Source organism: Lactuca saligna, chromosome 6, assembly GCF_052625555.1.
Source record: "Lactuca saligna cultivar CGN05327 chromosome 6, ASM5262555v1, whole genome shotgun sequence".
Taxonomy (NCBI): Eukaryota; Viridiplantae; Streptophyta; class Magnoliopsida; order Asterales; family Asteraceae; genus Lactuca; species Lactuca saligna.
This window is the reverse complement of record NC_136422.1, coordinates 16979263-16999713: the sequence shown is the minus strand read 5'-3', so window position 1 is coordinate 16999713 and position 20451 is coordinate 16979263. Positions and strand designations below refer to the sequence as shown.

Here is a 20451-nt window from a genome sequence, read left to right as displayed (position 1 = left end):
CCTTGGTTTGAGGTATTCAGATGTAGTCTCAGGTATGTATGGACTCAAAGTGAGGATTTGAGAAAAATTTTCTAAAAAGAAATGATTTTTCTAGAAAGGAGTAAGAGTGTTAAAGAGAAAATGAGACAAAGCAGTGTGTACAATCAGCCAGATCCCGAACGGTGATTTCCCAAAATACCTTTCCTTATTATATTATGAGATACTTATGAGATATTAGAACTGCATGCTATAGGATATGCTAGGTATTTCAAAATATAGGGCTAGAGTTGTCTGATTCAGGATGCCTTAGCCTAGGGTATGTTATCAATTGATTTTATCTGCTATATGCTCTTGTCTTACTGAGTAGGGACAAACATAGCATAAATCTTTTAGAAAGAGCTCGGAGTAATCTAGGAGAGATACCTAGATGAGAAATGAGGAATCTACTGAGAGAGTAGTTTGATATCCATGAGGGATAGAGTACTATTAATTAGGATCCTAGGAGGAGGACTTGGGAGGACTACAAGTTGGTGTGGAAGGTAGTATTGGACGAATATTATTGAAAGCACCAGATCTGTATGTGACCCAAGTAATAACCTTAGGATGCTAAGGAGCATGTAGGGGTGGGTAATTGAGCATGTGAGTGTTTGAGCTACTCTCTGATGATTTTGTGTTTGTGTTTCAGAGACATTATGGTGATTACCCGCAACAACCCTGGGAGCAGTGATACTAGTGATGAGGAGATTCGCAGGATCCTTCATGAGGAGGTAGCTGCAGCTATCAGAGAGACCATAACAAAGATGTGCGGGTCTGTTAAGACCACACTTATTGAGACTTTTGATGAGCGATACACTGCTGTCACCAGAGGCTTCTGCTACTGCAAGGCCTCAGGGGAGTGATTCGTTATTACTTCGGGAGTTCAGCAACACGAAGCCACCCGAGTTCGATCGGTCCCATGACCCGATTGCTACCATGATATGGATCTTAGACACTAAGGGGTGTTTCTATATGTATTCATCTTCGAAGCATTTGAGAGTTCGATTCGCGTTGAAGCAGCTTCGCTTGGGAGCGAAGGACTGGTGGAAGTTTGTGATGATTGTATTTATCCCTGCAGATCATGTTGCAATGACTTGGGAGAGCTTAACCAAGTTATTCAGAGATGAGTATGTTCCCCAGGTGGAGAGGGAACGTTTGACACAAGAGTTTATGTCTCTCAAGAGAAGACATAGTCAGTGATAGAGATTACAAGGATGTTTCGAGAGAGGGTGCTATTCTGCCCTGAGCACGTGTCCACTGAGCAGGCACGTATGAGCCGATACTTGAGCATACTGAGGCGAGATATTCAAGAGTTCATGGCGAATTCTTCGTATCAAACATTGGCTGAGCTACAGACCAATGCCAGGAGGAAGGAGATTGAGGTAGAGCTTCATACTAGAAAGGAGGAGGAGTCTCAAGGTAGAGACAGGAGACTAGTATAGTCACAACCGACGACCAAGCAGGCTAAGCCCGTTGATACGCGAGTAGAGGGCCAGAAGGGCCACACTTGTGGCTAGTGAGACAAGAGTCATGCAGGATCTTGCCGATCGGTGATTTGCTACAAATGTGGCAAGGAGGGGCATATGGCGAAGGACAGCCCCAAGGCATTTGCGGTTTGCTTTCATTGCAACCATATCTTCGATCGAAAGGCCGAATGTCCTCAACTCATTCAGTGATCAGCCCAAAATTTTACTCCTACTGTTTTGCACGTTACTGATGGTCGGCCAATGAAGGTCAAGGCTCCAAGGGCGTGTGAGAGAGATTTTAAGTTGACTGCGGAGGAGGTCCGCGTAGCACCTGACGTTGTTGCTGGTACGTATCTCCTTACTTATGTTATTTTGAGATTTGTTTATGCTAATATTGTGTATTATATATATATATATATATATATATATATATATATGTACTTTTCTTGTAAGTTATGTTCCTGCTTTGGTGTTATTTGACTCGGGTGTGAGTCGATCTTTCGTGTCCTTATCATTTAGTCGTCACATTAGGGTTAGACGCAAGGCGTTAAGTCGACCACTGAGGGTTTCTATAGACGGGAACATCCAGTTTTTGCCACTGATGTATTTCACGGATGTGTATTAGAGATTTTTGGTGTTAAGTTCCCGATAGACCTGGTGCCGATAGCGATGGGTGATGTTGTGTCATAGTGGGCATGGATTGGTTGAGCTTGTTTGGAGCTTTGATTGACTGTGAGTGTCAAATGGTGACTATACAAGACCCTAGTGGGGGAGTACTTACTGCATATGGCGAGGGGACGAGATCTAGATCAACTTTCTATTATGTCGCCACAGCGAGACAGAGTTTACAACAGGGGGCATAGGCTTTTTAGCGTATGTGATTGATACCAGAGTTGCCACTGAGAGGCCGAGTTCTATCTCCGATGTTCTGGTAGTGTGTGAGTTCCCGGATGTATTCCATGAGGAATTGTCGGGTGTGCCTCTTGACAGGCAGGTGGTGTTCCGGATCGATTTGATTCCAGGTGTGGCGCCTATTGCCAAGGCACCTTATCGTCTTGCGCCACCCAAGATGCAGGAGTTATCCTCACAACTCCAGGAACTGCTGGGGAAGGGTTTTATTAGACCGAGTAGCTCACTGTAGGGAGCACCGATCCTTTTTGTCAAGAAAATGGATGGCTCACATTGAATGTGCATCGACTATCGAGAGTTGAACTAGCTGACGATCAAGAACCCTTAACCACTACCGAGAATCGACGATTTATTCGATCAGTTGCACGGGGAATCTTGGTTTTCGAAGATTGATTTGAGATATGGGTATCATCATATGAGAGTTTGCGAGGAGGATATCCAGAAAACGGCACTTATGACTCGTTATGGGCACTACGAGTTTGTGGTGATGCCTTTCTGACTCACCAGCGCACCAGCAGTGTTCATGGATCTCATGAACCGGGTGTGTGTGGCTATGTTTGACAGGTCGGTGATCATGTTCATTGATGACATTTTGGTAACTCGAGGACTATAGAGCAGAACGAGGAGCATCTTCAGGAGATTCTTCGAGTATTGAGGATGGAAAGACTTTAAGCCAAATTCTTCATGTGTGATTTCTGATTACGAGAGGTCCGGTTCTTAGGACACCTCGTTAACCAGAATGGGATTTTGGTCGACCCGGCCAAGATTGAGGCAGTTATGGGATGGGAGGTGTTGAGGTCTCCATCTGAGATCAGGAGTTTTCTTGGCCTGGCAGGCTACTATTTATCAGGGATTTCTCCAAGATTGTCGTTCCTCTTACCGGATTAACCAGGAAGTGTGTCAGTTTTTCTTAGGGGCCCGAGCAGCCTGACTCATTTGAAACTTTTCACCAGAGATTGTGCGAAGCTCCAGTGTTAGCCCTTCCCAATCGAGTGGAGGACTTCGTAGTTTACTGTGATGAATCTATATCAAGGATGGGTGTTGTGTTCATGCAGAGGGGACACGTGATAACATATGCATCGAGGAAGTTGAAGTCTCACAAGATGAGGTATCCTACCTACGATTTTGAGTTGGGGGCGGTGGTGTTCGCCCTCAAGGTTTTGTGCCACTACCTTTATAGTGTCTACTGTACCATATACACGGACCATAAGAGCCTGAATAACCTTATGGATCAACCCAACTTGAATATGATACAGAGGAAGTGGTTGGATGTAATGAAAGACTACGACTGTGAGATTTTGTATCACCCTGGAAAGGCTAATGTGGTAGCCAATGCCCCGAGTCGCAAATCAGTGAGGAAGTTGAAGTCTCACGAGACGAGGTTCCCACCTACGATTTTGAGTTGGGGGCGGTGGTGTTCGCCGTCATGGTTTGGCGCCACTACCTTTATAATGTTCGGTGTACCATATACACAGACCATAAGAGACTGAAGTAGCTTATGGATCAACCCAACCTTAATATTATACATAGGAGGTGGTTGGATGTAATGAAAGACCATGATTGTGAGATTTTGTATCACCCTGGCAGGGCTAATGTGGTAGCCGATGCTTAAGTCACAAATCAGTGAGTTCTACGATCCGAGACGTGTGCATGGAGATTTCGGTGATTAATCTAGTCTTAGATACCATCCGAGAGGCCTAGGTGGTGGTCGTGAGGCCAGAGAACCATAAGAGAGAGCGGGTGATTGGGTAGATTTCTGAGTTTGGGACGGATAGTCAGGGGCTTATGACCTTCTGTGGGCGGATATGGGTGCCATATATGGGTGGAGCTTGGCGTATTTTGATGGAGTAGGCCCATAGGTCGATATTCTTGATCCATCTGGGATCCACCAAGATGTATTTGGACTCGAAAAGGGATTAGTGGTGGCCATGCATGAAGAGAGATGTGGCATCGATAGTCAAGAGATGCTTAACCTGTCGTCAGGTCAAGGCGGAGCACCAGTGTCTACATGGCCCATTGCAGCCTTTAGAGATTCCCCACTGTAAGTGGGAACAGATTTCCATGGATTTCATCATCAAATTACCAAGGACCGCACAAGCTATTGATGGAATATGGGTGATTGTAGATAGGTTAACAAAGAGTGCTCACTTTCTAGCTATCAGTGAGAGCTCTTCTACGCAGAAGTTGGCCGAGATCTATGTTCGAGAGGTGGTGACATGACATGGGGTGCCGACATCGATAGTGTCAGATCGAGATGTGTGTTTTACTTCCAGGTTCTGGAAGATATTTCATGAGGAGCTGGGTACTTGGTTACACTTCAGTATATCATATCACCCACAAACAGATGGGCAGAGCGAGCAGACGATTCAGACACTCAAAGATATGCTACATGCATGTGTTATGGACTTCGGTGGAAGTTGGAACACTTACTTTCCCTTGGCTGACACTACTAGAAATATAGCCTTTTATGACGCGCGAACCATGACACGCAGTGATTTATGATACGCAAAGGTGAGTGTCTAAAAAATAATGTCATCTCTTCCAAAATTTAAAGGATTTCAAACGCGCATTTTTGCGTGCCCTAAAATTAGTGTCTAAACAAAAAATAAAATAAAAACACGGAGGGCACCTGCGTGTCGTCTACGACCGTCGCTTTATAAATTTTAATAGAACGCGCGCGTTCCATCCGGGGAAAATGAAATCCCAAAAACTTAAAATCCCCGCCTTCCTTTTTTTTTCTCCCTCCACTTTAATTTCCCTAGTAGCTAGGGCTTTTTTTCAAGAACTTGCCCCGATTATGCCCTCCTGTACTGCTCATTCTCTCTTCAACTTCCCTTTCTCTCCTTCTCACTTCAACAAACCCTTTCTCTTCTTCTCGGTTCTTGACGTCGACAGCTTCTCCCACCTCCGATGTTTCTCTTGGTATTGGCGCCTCCCACCTCTGACCTCCGTCTAGCCCTGCCCCACCATCCAACGCTTTCCAGTGTCACCCAGCCGATGGAGCCCCTCATCTCTGGCAATCTCACCTCGCCTGCCCTTGCCAGCAACATTAGGTCTGGTGACCTAGACCGAGAAAACTTAGAGGCTTCGGAGGAGTGGTGGCACTACTCAAATCACAGCAACAGAAAGTCAGAGACTGGAATGGGAGAAAGAGAAATAGAAATCGAGAAATCGACTTATACAGTAAATGGGGAAGAATCGATGATGCACGCAACATGTTTGATAAAATGCCTCATCCGCCACTGGAACAAAACTGTACGGACAATTCCAATCTCTCGTAAGTTTCGTTAATTTGAATATTTGATTTGTTGTGATGCGGCTTAGATCTTAATTACACTCGGATGCTCGCTTAGAAATAGATAATTTTTACAATTCGATTCACCCTTAATCTGTCATTTCGTTTTTGAAATCATTGATCCATCGTGATTGGGCTTTATGTGAGCATCTTCATTTTCTAGATTTGGACTTTGTGGAATATCTAACTGTAACTTCTGTAATTGTGATTGATGATTTTGGGAGGATCTTTTGGAGGGAGGATCTTTTGGCTGCAGGGCAACAAGAGCAGTAGAAGCAGCAGCAGGTCGGCAAGAGAAAGAATGTTTGATTGGCAACAATCAGAAGAAAGAAAGAAAGACAAGAAGAAAGAAGAATGAAGAAAGTAGAAAGAAGAAAGAAGAAAGAGAAAAGACATGAAGAAAAAAGAATGAAGAAAGTAGAAAGATGAAAGAAGAGAGACAAGAGAGAAGAGGTCGATCATTGTTGGAGCCGATCACCTCCATTGCCGAGAGATAGATTCATTGTAGAGAGTGAAGCAGGAAAAAGGACTCGGTGGTGCTAGGTCTTTGTGATCAAAAGAAAGAAGAAGAAGAAGAAGAAAAACAACACAACTGTGTGACATGCTAGCAGGCAAGAAAGAAGAAAGAAGCAGCAAGCGATCACTTTTGATCGAGAAGGAAAGAAAATTGAAGCAAGGTACAGCAAGAGTCTAAACAAGATAGAGGAAGATTGAAGCAAGATAGCAAGATCAAACCTAAGTGGTTTGAATAGCAAGTAATAAGATTCGAAGTGACCAAACAAGAAAGTTCGAATCAAGGAAGAAAATAGTAAGTTTAGCAAGATCAAGAGATAAGAACCTTGTAGACTGTTTTAGTTTGTTTCCATTGGATATGTACTACAGGCTATATATATAGCCTTTGTTTTCTGAATATGAGAAGTCAGTGTGCAGCAGCTTTGAGTCCAAAGTACTTTCATATCTCTATATTTGCTTTCTGCATACATATATATCTGTGTTGTGTGAGTGAGAAGGTTGGGACCTGTTCCAACAGTCCTCACTAATTAAGGTGCCATGTTGCTTCCATGTAAACCCTGAACTTCATAAACTGTATGATTTACTTAATGGCAATTATAATGATCATATTCACTAATGCAGTTGGAGCTGATGCTGATGAAGATAGAATTGAATTACTCTTGTCGGAGGTTAAGGGTAAAGATATCACCGAATTGATTGCATCTGGAAGGGAGAAGTTGGCTTCTGTTCCTTCAGGTGGCGGTGGTGGTGTTGTAGTTGCCGCCACAGGTGGTAGTGGTGCTGCTCCCGCTACAGCTGCTGCAGCTGAGCTAAAGAAAGAGGAGAAAGTTGTAGAGAAAGAAGAGTCCGATGATGTAAGCTCTTTTATATCCATTGATCTTCATTGTTTGTTTTTAAACTGTTTTTTTATGGTTGCATGTTTTTGACTATCTTTTTTTTTCATATTTTTTTGCAGGATATGGGATTTAGTTTGTTTGACTGAGGATGGTATGAAGCATGTTCTTTTGTGGTTTTTGGATATGATTTTTTGGTAGTATTTTGTTAGTGTCATCTTCAAATGAAGAATTTTGTAAGACCTTGCAAAAGTTTCTTTTTAGTTTTTATACATCAAATGTTTTTTAACATAGTTTTATATGACCTTTACTTTTGTTAATTTGGATGACAGGATGTTGCTTCATTCTGAAGTAAGAATTCTTCCCGATATTTCAATTTTCATTTTTTTAAAAAAATTATTTTTAATAGTCTTGATGGTTTTATAAATAAAAAACTTTGATGTCATCATTTTTTGATCTTTAGAATTTGTAGGTTGAAAGGAAGTCTCTTCCTCATCCAGAAAGACCAGATCGTCTTCGAGCAATTGCTGCCAGCCTGGCAACTGCAGGTGTGTGTGATTCCTTCTCTTTTGTAAATTCTCATTTTGAAGGAATGGAATGAAAATTTGCAATATAACCCATTTTTATTTATAAAATTTGTAATATTAGAGAACAGTTATTTGGATTCTAATGAGCTTTTATGTTTAATCTTTTAGTTTTGCAAATTAAAATTTTATAAAATTTGTAATATTAGAGAACAGTTATTTGCTAGGTACATTAATCTTTATGTTTGATGGATCATGGGTCGTGGGTCATGGGTCATGGGTCAGGTGCGTCCTCCAGGTCATCATGCTGGAGTGAGACAAGCAATGGGATTTTGTCTGCATAACAATGCAGCCATTGCTGCATCAGCAACACAAGCTGCAGGAGCAAAAAAAATCTTGATTGTTGATTAGGTAATAATCTTTGTAATTAAAAAAAAAAACTATGAGTTGTAGTTATCTAACCTTATTTATTTACAAGATGTACACCATGGAAATGGAACTCAAGAAATATTTGAGCAGAACAAAACAGTAATTTTATTTTTATTTTTTTTATTCGTGCAATAATTGATACTACTTTCTTCAACTTGTTAATGATATTATTATTATATGGTTAACTCCATATTCTGTATTTTTTTTGGTTTAACCACAGAAATAATTTTTTTGTTGGTTAACCACAAAGAGTTTGTGATATTTAAAAAAAACATAAACACTATAAGTGTTTCCTGGTAATAAATTGCAGGAGGCCATGTAAAATTAACTATCATTCATTCTCCTATAAAAAAAAATGAAACTCAACATAAATATAAAACAATATAGTTGATTAATTTATTTTAAATCATAAATAACATTGTAGATTACTATCTGACTATTTCTGATGATACAGGTTTTAATTGTTATAGGTGTTGTATATATCCTTACATAGACATGAAGGTGGAAAATTCTACCCTCGTACAGGCGTTGCCCATGAGGTAAACATAACCCTACATTTTTTTTCTCTCTCATTTTTTACATCGAGAAGGGTAAAATGGTCATTTCACTCTTATATATGTTATCAGGTGGGGTCCATGGGTGGAGAAGGGTATTGTGTAAATGTTCCATGGAGTCGTGGAGGAGTTGGGGACCATAGTCACAGGATTCGCCAAAGTAGTCACGATCCACGTTCCAAACGGCTCGATCCCAAACGGGGTACGATTGCGTATCGATCGCCGATAGAAACGCCCTCTGGTACGTCATGCTTGCGATCCCACCAATTCTTTAAATCAATACCTGAAACGTGAAATTGGCAAATTGAAGCAAATGCAGGGTTTCTTGTAAGATGAGGGTGAATGCATCAGGTATGCCACCTTTGTTTTCCCTTTGTCATGTTTGAATTGTTTGGAATTAGTTATGTTATGTCAATGTATGCTTTATGTTATGTCAATATATATATATATATATATATATATATATATATATATATATATATATATATATATATATATATGTAAATGACATGTATACATACTCCTGAAATTTCCTATATTTGGCTGAAAACATGCAGACAAACAAATTTGACATATTAGTGCCTTGCAGCCTCTCAAAGTTCTTGCATTCAGGTTATTCTTTTAGAAAGAAAATTGTCAAAGGTGATTGTCAAAGGAGAATTTATTCAAGGGTTTCTTTTAATGTTGTACATGTTTTGTTTTCAATAATAAATATTATGCAATATTAGCAATGTGTTACATTTACTTACTATTGGAATGATTATTTGTATATGACATTAAATTTTATGAAATGGATTATATTTTTTGTTAATGATATTTTATTTTCTATTATGAGGCATTAAATTTAAATTTAATTTGAAAATTAGTAAATCTATTAAAAATATTTTTTTTAAACATTTAAAATTATGATACGCAAAAATGTGTGTCATCTTCATTTATGACATGGCCTTTCTTGACAGGGGCTTTCTTGATACACATTGCGTGCCATTAACACGCGCGTCGTAAGGTTACGACATGCGAATGCGTGTCATCTTCCTTTATGACAGGGCCTTCCTTGATACGCATTGCGTGTCGTAAACGCGCGTCGTAAATGCGCATCGTAAATGTGCGTCGTAAATGCGCGTCGTCTGTAGACGACGCGCAAAAGCGCGTCGTCTCTCTTTATGACAGGGCCTTCCTTGACGTGCATTTGCGCGTCGTCTGAGCGTTTTACGACGCGCAATGAGCGTCGTAAAAGGCCTTTTTCTAGTAGTGTGAGTTTTCATATAACAGCAATCGTCATTCTAGTATCAGTATGCCTCCCTTTGAGCTCTTATATCGGAGGAGGTGTCGGAATCCTATATGTTGGGGAGAGGTAGGGCATAGAGTGATGGTGGGCATTAAGATACTGCTCAACATGATAGAGCAGATCCATCAGGTCAGACAGAGGTTACTGACAGCTCAGAATCACTAGAAAATTTACACAGACCGGCAACATTCAGAGTTAGAATTTCATGTCAGAGATTTTGTCCTCTAGAAGGTATCTCCATGGAAACGGGTGATCTGATTCAGGAAGCAGGGCAAGTTGGGCCCTAGATACATTGGTCCTTTCAGAGTGATCGCTCGAGTGGGTAAGGTAGCTTATCGGTTGGAGCTGCCTTCAAAGTTGAGCCAGATTGATAACACCTTCCATGTGTCCTAGTTAAGGAACTATGTAGCCGATGAGATGGCAATGGTACAGTTAGAGAACATTCAGGTTGATGAATGTCTGAATTACATTGGAAAGCCGATAGCGATCTCGGATAGGAAGGTGATGGTACTAAGGAATAAAGAGGTGCCCTTGCATCAGGTCTAGTAGGAACATCGGAAGAGATCCGAGTGGATTTAGGAGCCAAAGTCCAAGATGCAAGAGCAGTACCTAGAGTTGTTTCCAGAGGATGACTTCGAGGGCGAAGTCTAATTCTAGTGGTGGGTAATTGTAACATCCCGACTCCTAGGTATAATATTTAATTAATTCACATTCATAATGTCAGAGCAATTTGACAAGTTGGATGCCCCAACTTGCCGAGCAGACGAGTTAATGGCCGCATGGTTTTTAGAGTCTACTCGACGAGTTGGTGGACCCCAACTCGATGAGTAGGTGCTGAGTGAGAAAACCCTAATTTTTAGGGTTTGTGTCCTATTTAAAGCACCTTAAGCCTTCATTTCCACCTCCCTTATCATCTTAACACTCTGAGAGAAACCCTAATCGAGCTATATCCTTGTGTGAGAGACAGAGACTAATATCGCATATTTTAGTGCATTTTTAGAGGAAGATTAAGGAGCAATAGGCTTGGGACGAGAGGGAGCTCTTGGATCCAGTGTTCATTTATTCATAGCTTATGTTTGAAGGTAAAAAGCTACCACCTTGCGCATTGTTTGGTTAGATCTTTTTTAGGGAGTTTAGGGCCTTTTCCCTATCCTTTTTTGAGTTATGGAGTTGTTGAGCTTGCCCTGGAGTTGAGACTTCAGATCTGGACAATATAAGGTCCTTTGAGCCCAAAGATCCGAGCTTTATCAAGCTAGTGGCAAGCTTTTACACATTAAACCCCATATAGAGCTTGTTTTGGCATTTTGACACCTAGATGCCATGCATGGACGTAAAGCACTACTAGAAAAATAGCCTTTTACGATGCGCAATGCATGTCGTAATATGCACGACGCACAAATGCGTGTCAAGGAAGGCCCTGTAATAACGAGACACGACACGCTTTTGCGCGTCGTCTATAGACGACGCACATTTACGACGTGCAGTTACCACACGTGATTTACGACGCACAGTTACCACACGTAATGCGTATCAAGGAAGACCCTATCATAAAGGAAGCCGACACGCATTTGCGTGTCGTAACCTTACGATGCGGATTTACGACTCGCATTGCGTATCATTAAAGCCCCTGTCAAGAAAGGCCATGTCAAAAATGAAGATGACACACATTTTCAAGTGTCGTAATTTTATATGTTTAAAAAAAATATTATTTATAGATTTACTAATTTTCAAATTAAAATTGCATTTAATGACTCATAATAAATAAAATATCATACACAAAAATACAATCCATTGCATAAAATTTAATGTCATACAAATAATCGTTCCATAGAAAGATAAAACAAATGAATAAAAGTTGTAACGGAAACTTACAAACTAATTAGATACTAGAAATATGAAAAACTTGAAATCCCTAAGATTAAGAGTTCTAATAGAAGCTTCATGTGAGATACATATAGTTGGACCAGTAAGCAAGGATGTTCCCGAATCCACAATAGTAGCACAAGAACACATACATGATATCTTTTGCAAGAAGGTGCCGGTCCAAAACTATTGTTGAAGGTTGCCATGATAGCTATTAAGATTTAAGCATAACAAGAAACCAATCAGTGAGTATAATAAGCTAGAAAACAAGCAACTAATAAACAAAATAAGCAACTAATTAAGTCAAACTATGACTATGTATTGTTCATACAAGAAAAAGAAGGAAAAAATGTTGATTTATTATTATTCATATAACACTCTCCAGGCAACACATAATTGAAGAAAATAATAAGGCTAAACTTACAAGAAAAATAAGGAAAAAAATAGTTTTGAGTATAGATTTCAAGATAAAGTCACCTGCACCCCAGTATAAATTTCAACAAACAGCTTTTGAATGACAAAGATCACGCACCTCATGATTAGCATGTGCATGGTCTCACATTGGAAATAATAGAAAATTCACTACTCCACCCATAAACACCAACAACTGGAAAAAGTTTCAGTTGCAACTCTACCCCCTGAAAATAATATAATAAAATGACTATTAATTTATGTCGAATAAGAATAAAGTGGAATTTCACCCCATTTAATGAAAGAATATGCATGCAAATTGGCAGCAAACAAGTAAATAAATGAAGAAAGTTACCTTGCATTGAAATAGATTAACAAGTTCAACATATTTCCCATGGCGTAAAGCAGGTAAGTCAACACGAGAAGGAATGTAGTCAACACGAACAACAACAGGTGTTATGCTAAATTTCTAAAACAAAGATAATGCTAAGTATAAGTACTAAAAGAACATCAAACCAAAAGTATAAAGAGTTCTAGAAAAAAGGGAAAACTCTTATTCTCAATCATACATTTCAGAAATTTACATGCTCCGAAGATTTTTAAGAAACTGAATTTCCAGTCCAAAAATCAATCAACCAAAATCAATTGCAATACAAACAATTATGCTAATAATCTCGATTGTTGGGACTGGTATTTAGAATCCCACACAAAATGTAATCAAATGACTCGACTAATGGTCGAAATGTAGCAACTGTATTAAGGTAGCTTTGTAAGTTACCAATATAAACAGTACTTTTTGTTATCTAATCAAGCTTATTCTTTACCACCTCCACACTCAATCTCCAGCTCTGCCTTTTCCATAGTAGGTGCTATCTTATTCTTTACCACCTCCACACATATACCAAGACCAGTAACCTGAAAATAGATAAATCTCATTTTATTATTATCATTATCATTATAATAAAACAATTAGTATTATTTTAAACCTTTTCCTGAGTCTCAATCAATCCTTTTCCAGCAATTCTCAATGTCTATCCCTACTAACTATGCAAAATTAATTAATGTCCTTTGGATGTAATAAGAAAAGAAAGAAAATGAACTAAACATTGCTAGACCACCAACTTCCTGTGTACAGACTCCATTCCATTTATCCGCTTCAGTGTTGCTAAGCCTTTTTCATGGGTGAGGTCAAGTTGAAAATGATTGATTTCAAGACCTCGAATGGATAGAAATATGTCTCAAAATAGGAGAATCCAAGACTCTTAAAATGAAATGCAACAAGCAGTGGTGCAACACAGAAGCACCGTACAGGAGACCCTATAACATATTCGAAGTTATTTGGGCATGATTTTGGTGGACATTTGTCAGTTGACTTTGATGGAATGCTCTGCAGATGACTGAATAATGTGGTTGCAGATTCATATAATTGTGCCAAGTTGGCATTCGAGCATGTTGGGTTCCCTTGAAGACTGCAGAAAATTTAGAAACATAAAAGCCTGAAAGTCTTGTTGTGTGAATATGCATACAACTAGCAAGAAAATTAAGGAACCTAAGGGTAACATTTGGAGGGAGGTTAAGGCTCCCTGAAACGCCTGAAAGCCTGTTATTTTTCACATCCCTGGAATATACCAGACAAGGCATGTGAGTTCAGGGAAATAATTAGAGCAGATAAAAAGGGTGAGGGATGTTCATGTTTGAGGTCTTACACTGTAAGTTTTTTGGTTGAATTGAAAGTTTTATTTTGCAAAATAGTGTATGAAACTATGCCATTTAATGAATTGTTGGAAAGAGACCTGCATGAAAATAGTTTCAAATAAATGTATACATTAATCCATTATATTTTCTAAAAGAAAGGTTAAAGAATCCTCACAATCTTTGTAGATTAGGAAGGCCTGAAAAGATGGGAGGAATTGTTCTAGTAAGTTGATTCCTTGACAGATCGTTGCACAGTTTTATCACATGAAATTATAAGAATCCAAAGTCCTAACACAAAAGACACAAAGTAGATCACGAATAGACTATGTAAAACTTACATTATTGTGATATTATGAGAAAGATTCACGGGTGGTATGGATCCATTAAGATTGTTATCACTCAGGTCTCTGAAATATATATATATATATATATATATATATATATATATATATATATATATATATATATATATATATATATTGTCATCAAACTAACAACCTAAAAAAGACTTCACTCGAAAGCATTCAAGATTTATGTCATACTTACATATAAGTAAGATGTGGTGTCCTGCTAAGATCAGGGAATAGTCCTTGCAAGTTGGAATTCCTAAAACTTCTGCAATACCAAAAGTAATCTTGGATTAGAGTGTTATGTATTGAAATTCATCATTACTAAAGTTTATTAAAACTTAAACTACACTTACAACTTGACCAATTGAAGCATGTTGTCATAAGAGGAAGGTATACTTCCTTCAAAGTGATTATTGTCAAATTGACTACAAAAGAAAGTAGAATGAACTCCTTGATCTTAAGATTCGACCAAAACAACAATATTCTTTTTAAAACAATATTATAGTAAGTAAATAAAGCATACAGTATTATCAAGTATGGTGGTTTACTGAGCTCAGGATATAGATAGCATGATAAGTTGTTATTGTCAAGAAGCATGCAACATTCGTCCATGTCAGCAAATGCCATTGCACACAAAAGTCAAAACTTGAGTAAAGTCAAAGAATAAACTTACAAGTGAACAACATTTGGCAATCTAGATAGCCCAGGAGGAATTTGACCACTAAGTGAATTATTATTCATATGACTACAAACCCACATATGATAATACTAGTAGTCAACATATAGAAATCAGAAAATAAAAATATAGGAACAAATAATAATAAAATTACAAGTGCTTTGTGTTGTTTAGTTTTGAAATGAGACTGGTATTGGTCTAGATATGTGGTTCTGGTCGATTTGTATGCGGTTCAAATTGGGGAGATTCCAAATCTCTTCGGGCAAGGAGACTGTTATATTGTTTCCATTTAAGAGCCTGCATGCACATAATTTCAAATTACCCTGAATGGTTCAATATCTACTCATTAATTAATTAAATAGGAAAAAAGAAATGAAGTTACAAGAATTTTAAGGATGTAAGTTGGTCTATCTGTTTTGGTATACTCCCACCTATGTTGTTCCACATGACATCCCTTTAAGATCAAGAGAAAATATGTTATATGCATAACAAAATATTATAAAGAAAAAGGAAACAAAGTAATGTAGGTGAAATTAAGAACTTGGCTCACAATATTTGCATATAAGATAATCCCCCTATTTCTGGAGATAAAGTTCTAGAAATATGAGATTCAGTAGTTGCCTACAAAAATCACACACGGACTTAGATGTTCTGGTTATATATTGACGCTTTAAAACTTATAGTTACAATCATATAAATTGGAGAATTAATATCTTACAGTTCTCGAATATGAAGATAACCATCGTCCAGGATTTTGTTGAAGCACAAGACTCCAATCCAATTTGATACACATGGATCTCCACGCCTCCTCTCCATTGTCTATCTCTTTTGGTATACTTCCACCTATATTGTTCCACATGAAATCCCTTTAAGATCATGAGCAAATATGTTATATGCATAACAAAATATTATCAAGAAAAAGGAAACAAAGTAATGTAGGTGAAATTAGGAACTTGGCTCACAATATTTGCATATAAGATAATCGCCTTATTTCTGGAGATAAATTTCCAGAAATATTGAGATTCAGTAGTTGCCTACAAAACTCACACACGGACTTAGATGTTCTGGTTATATATCGTCACGTTAAAACTTATACTTATAATAATATAAATTGGAGAATTAATATCTTACAGTTCTCAAATATGAAGATAACCATCGTTCAGGGTTTTGTTGAAGCACAAGACTCCAGTCCAATTTGATACACATAGATCTCCACGCCTCCAGTTCCTAAGCCTACTGTTTAGATAGATAAAGCTTTGCCTAATAGCCCTCAGTGTTCTCACTGCAAATTAAATCACAAGTTTATCATGTGTATTGAGTAATCAATCCCAATTCTTTCCAAAATATTTGATAAAATAGAGGCCTTTGTAATAAATAAAAACTCCTCCAAATACAAGAAAACAAAGCAGTTTACCTTCATCAGGATGTGTAGACTGACTATCTGTGTTTAATAAACACCGAGCATACACCGACGTGAATCATGTGTTCATCGCTCTCAAGATCAGGACCTAGCAATTCGATTTCAAACGCAGCGTTCTCCCGACCTTCTGGTTTCCCTTCTTTCACCAATTTTAGCAATGGATTGAGTCCGCCTTCTTCAATTATCAGCTTCCCATATCGATCGTTGTCTCTCGCAAGCCTCGTTGATATGGATTCTCTATTCCTAATGGCTGTGGTACAGAAAATACTGTGTAAACGAAAAGAGTAGAGTAGACAAGGAATGAAAATCTCCCTCTCGGTCTATGATACCTAAATGGAAGAAAAATCCGGATCAAACCCTTATGTATCTTAACCTTAGGTTAATTTACTTCGCCGAAAGGGAGCAAAATGGGTCGAACCCTTATTCTTCCTTATTCTTATTAGTGTTGATTTTATTTTTGTTAGGTTTAAGTCTGACGAGAATAATATTCTACAACTAGCAATTCATTTATTTTCAAACCGACCCATTTACTATCTATTATTTGATTGACTAATCCTTTATATTGGAATGGTTGAAGAGTCAAATGGTTTGGCAATTCCTCATGGGGGGATGAATCGAGAGAATTTTGAATTAGAACTTTAGATTTTTGTTCATCCCTCGCCGCAAGGAGACAAACGCCACTGCCGCCGCATCGGACATGTCATCTAGGCTTCCGGTGTACAAAATCGGGAATTTCACCCAAATTAAACACAAAATAGGTTCATTAGCAGCAATCGGAAAGAGATGAGCCGAGGTCAGAGGTGAGTTGAGGTAGAATCGGTAGTGGTGGAGGTGGATTAGGGTTTACATAGAAAAGGAAAAGGAGAGAGTGAAGGTTGTCGGCTGGTGGCATGCTTGGCTTGATCGACATCGATGACCGGGCTGGAATGGCAAGTAACGATGTCGATGTCCAATGTAGCTTGGAAGACATCTGAACAGACACAAATGCCAACCAAAACCAAAAGATCAAAAGTTGCGATTACACACCCACATATAATTTTTAACCGAAGCCAACCAAAGAGTTGTTTATAGAGAAAAGGAAAAGGAGAGAGTGAAGGTTGTCGGCTGGTGGCATGCTTGCCTTGATCGACATCGATGACCGTGCCGAAATGGCAAGTAACGATGTCGATGTCCAATGTCGTGAGGGGAAGCAAGGAGTGTCGATAATTAGGGCAAGATGGAAACGAAGAAAAAGGGAGGCGGGCTTTTTAATTTTTTAGGAATTCATTTCCCTCCCCCCCCACCCCCATCCCCAAGCTATTAAAGGATGGAACGCGCGTTTCCATTAAAATTTATAAAGTGACATCTTCAAACGACACACATTTTATTATACGCGCCCTCTGTGTTTTTTTAGACACTAATTTAAGGGCAGACAAAAAATACGCGTCCTAAATCCTTAAAATTTATAGAGAGATGACATTATTTTTAGGTCACACACTTTTGCGTATCGTAAATCGATACGTGTCATAAATTACGCATCGTAAAAGGCTGTTTTTCTAGTAGTGAAGCTTGTAGCTTTATGTGGTATTTCAGCCTTGGAAGGCTAGATCTAGAGTTTGAGACCTTATTTCTGCTTAGAATCGTCTAAATAAGAATTGGTCAAGTGGGGCTCGACGAGTGCATGAGCCAACTCGATGAGTCAACTAGGGGTTTTCCCGATAGCATGGACACGCTACAACTCGACGAGTTGAAGAGACAACTCGACGAGTTGAGTTGGATTTTCCCGATACTTCATAGAAAACGAAGAAACTCGACGAGATGCATAGATGCACTTGACGAGTTTAGTCAACATGAACTGTTGACTTGAGCGTTGACTTGCGTTGACTTTTAGGGTTTGGTCAACTGTGGACCTTGGAGACCATAAAGACCATGGAGGGGTAAAATGGTATTTTCACCCTTTTGAGATTTAGTGAAGAAGTGAGCTTAACATCTCGGAGTGGTTATTACACATTTCTTATTAGAGATAATTATATTATGTAGGCAAAGTCTAGACTGTTCGTGGGGTACTAGATCTACTTGCTTACTTACGAGGTGAGTCTTCTCAGTATACTTACCTAAGTGGTAATACTGTGCGAACGGAGGGTCTTATATGCTTATATTGAGTACGTGATATCATGCATATGTCTTTGTGATTTATGTTGTATACTATCTTGTGCTTTATTGGTTAGGACCGGAGGGTCCAACCCTAGTTGTGAGACCGGAGGGTCTTCATTGAGACACATGACCAGAGGGTCTTTATCAATATATAGCCATGAGAGGCTAATTATTGTGTGTGATATTTTGGGGCTCACTACGTTTTGTGTTTACTGTGTTATATGATATGTGTTTCAGGTACTTCTCAGGATCGCTGGAATGCGTCCGCTTGATTGTACACACTATTTGAGATTTTGTTTGAGGATTCTAGAATATTATCAGTTGTTTTGTTGATCTGTGTTTTTGACAATTGATACATGGTGGTTTTGAGAAAATGTGATATTGCGTTTTATGTGATTTAAAAATGAAAATTTTGTTTGAGAATTTATGGTGTTACACACACACACACACATATATATATATATATATATATATATATATATATATATATATATATATATATATATATAAAGAGAGAGAGAGAGAGAGAGAGAGAGAGAGAGAGAGAAAGAAAGAAAGAAAGAAAGAAAGAAAGAAAACCAAGATCAAATAAAAAGGAAAATTTTGGTAGGAAGACAAGAAATATGTTATATATAATTTTTTTTATCTATCAAACAAAATGAATCATTAGATGATTCAAAAATTAGATTATTCACAAGAAAAAAAATCCCCAAAAAAAACACTTTAATGATTCATTCTTAAGTAATCAAGAAAAAAATTAACTTTATGACAAGTTTAGTAAATATCAACAAAATTATCGTAAAAACGAAAGATCGGGATCTTTTTTTTTCTTGTAAATAATGTTATTTTTTATTCATCTAGCGATTTATTTTTTTTTCACCAAAAAATAATATCAAAAAAACATCTTATCTTCTTATCAAAACAAATTATTACATGATATATATATATATATATATATATATATATATATATATATATATATATATATATATATATATATATATATATATATATATATATATATATATATATATATATATATATAGACACACGTAGATCATGTAAAAATTTTTTATCCCAAACCATAAGTCGAAAATATAAAACCCAAAATCGTAAAAAATTATTATCTAAAGTGGAATACAAGTGCATATATAAAATTAAACTACCTTATCATTTCAATCCAACATTCACTACAATAAATTTTAATGTAAATTACTTAAAAAAAACAATTTTAATTGTATCTATTATTTATTATTTTGAAAAAAAAAAATCTAGTTGTCCATCTGCCGAAAGAAACTAATCGCAAAGGAAACTATTTTACAAAAATACACAATTAACCACCTCCCGGTAGTTATGCCCGTCGCATCGCATAGGTAGCCTATTCGTGTACATAAGTAGAAGAACATTTGTCTAGATTTTTTTTCTTCAAAAAATCATTTTCTATGGTAGTGTTATAACTTATTTATATGTTTTTCATCTGTTCATTAATGTGCAAATATACAGATGTGCATATATGTATATTTTCATTTTATATATATGTGTATATGGTGCATATTTTATGTATTTTTTTTTCTTCAGAATATCAATATGAAAAAAGGTTAATAAATGATTTTACATATTTTTAATTAATTTTTTCGATATAAGAAAAGTTCTAAAATCAAGTTTGAAAGATCCTGCACATTTGAGTTTGTGCATATATATATATATATATATATATATATATATATATATATATATATATATATATATATATATATAACATTTTCTAAATATTTTCTTTTTAAAATATCTTAATTGTCTAAAATGTTAATATAGAAAGTGATTCGTCGAAAAAAAAAATTAAAAATTTGTTTTACGTAGATTTTTTTAATATTAATACGAAAAGAAGTTGAATAATGATGTGGTTACATATTTTTATATATTTTTTAATATTTAGTTGTCATATATAAGCTTATGTATAATAACTTCATAAAAAACATAATTTCAATAGAAATAAATTAGATACCTTCTTAATTATTTAAAACTCATATGCTAAACATATAATTTATCATTTATATGACGAACATTTTGTAAAGGG

The 20451-nt window shown here is 37.2% G+C and overlaps 1 protein-coding gene and 1 pseudogene across 1 annotated transcript; one reads left to right on the top strand and one right to left on the bottom strand.

The window, feature by feature from the left end:
- The first annotated feature begins 6797 nt into the window (after positions 1-6797).
- On the top strand, positions 6798-7310 carry LOC145001775 (large ribosomal subunit protein P2y-like). The gene is made up of 2 exons (XM_078961123.1): positions 6798-7052; positions 7154-7310. The coding sequence occupies exons 1-2, from the start codon at positions 6798-6800 to the stop codon at positions 7178-7180; spliced, it is 282 nt and encodes a 93-aa protein (XP_078817249.1). The 3' UTR covers positions 7181-7310.
- Positions 7311-12151: 4841 nt separating this feature from the next.
- Positions 12152-16940, bottom strand: LOC145002336 (uncharacterized; annotated as a pseudogene).
- Positions 16941-20451: the final 3511 nt, after the last annotated feature.

Bases quoted from the DNA above. Each gene is read 5' to 3' on its own strand.
- LOC145001775 (XM_078961123.1), top strand. From the start codon at position 6,798: ATGATCATATTCACTAATGCAGTTGGAGCTGATGCTGATGAAGATAGA. The intron at 7,053-7,153 runs GTAAGCTCTTTT...ATTTTTTTGCAG, and splicing joins AGAAAGAAGAGTCCGATGAT to GATATGGGATTTAGTTTGTT.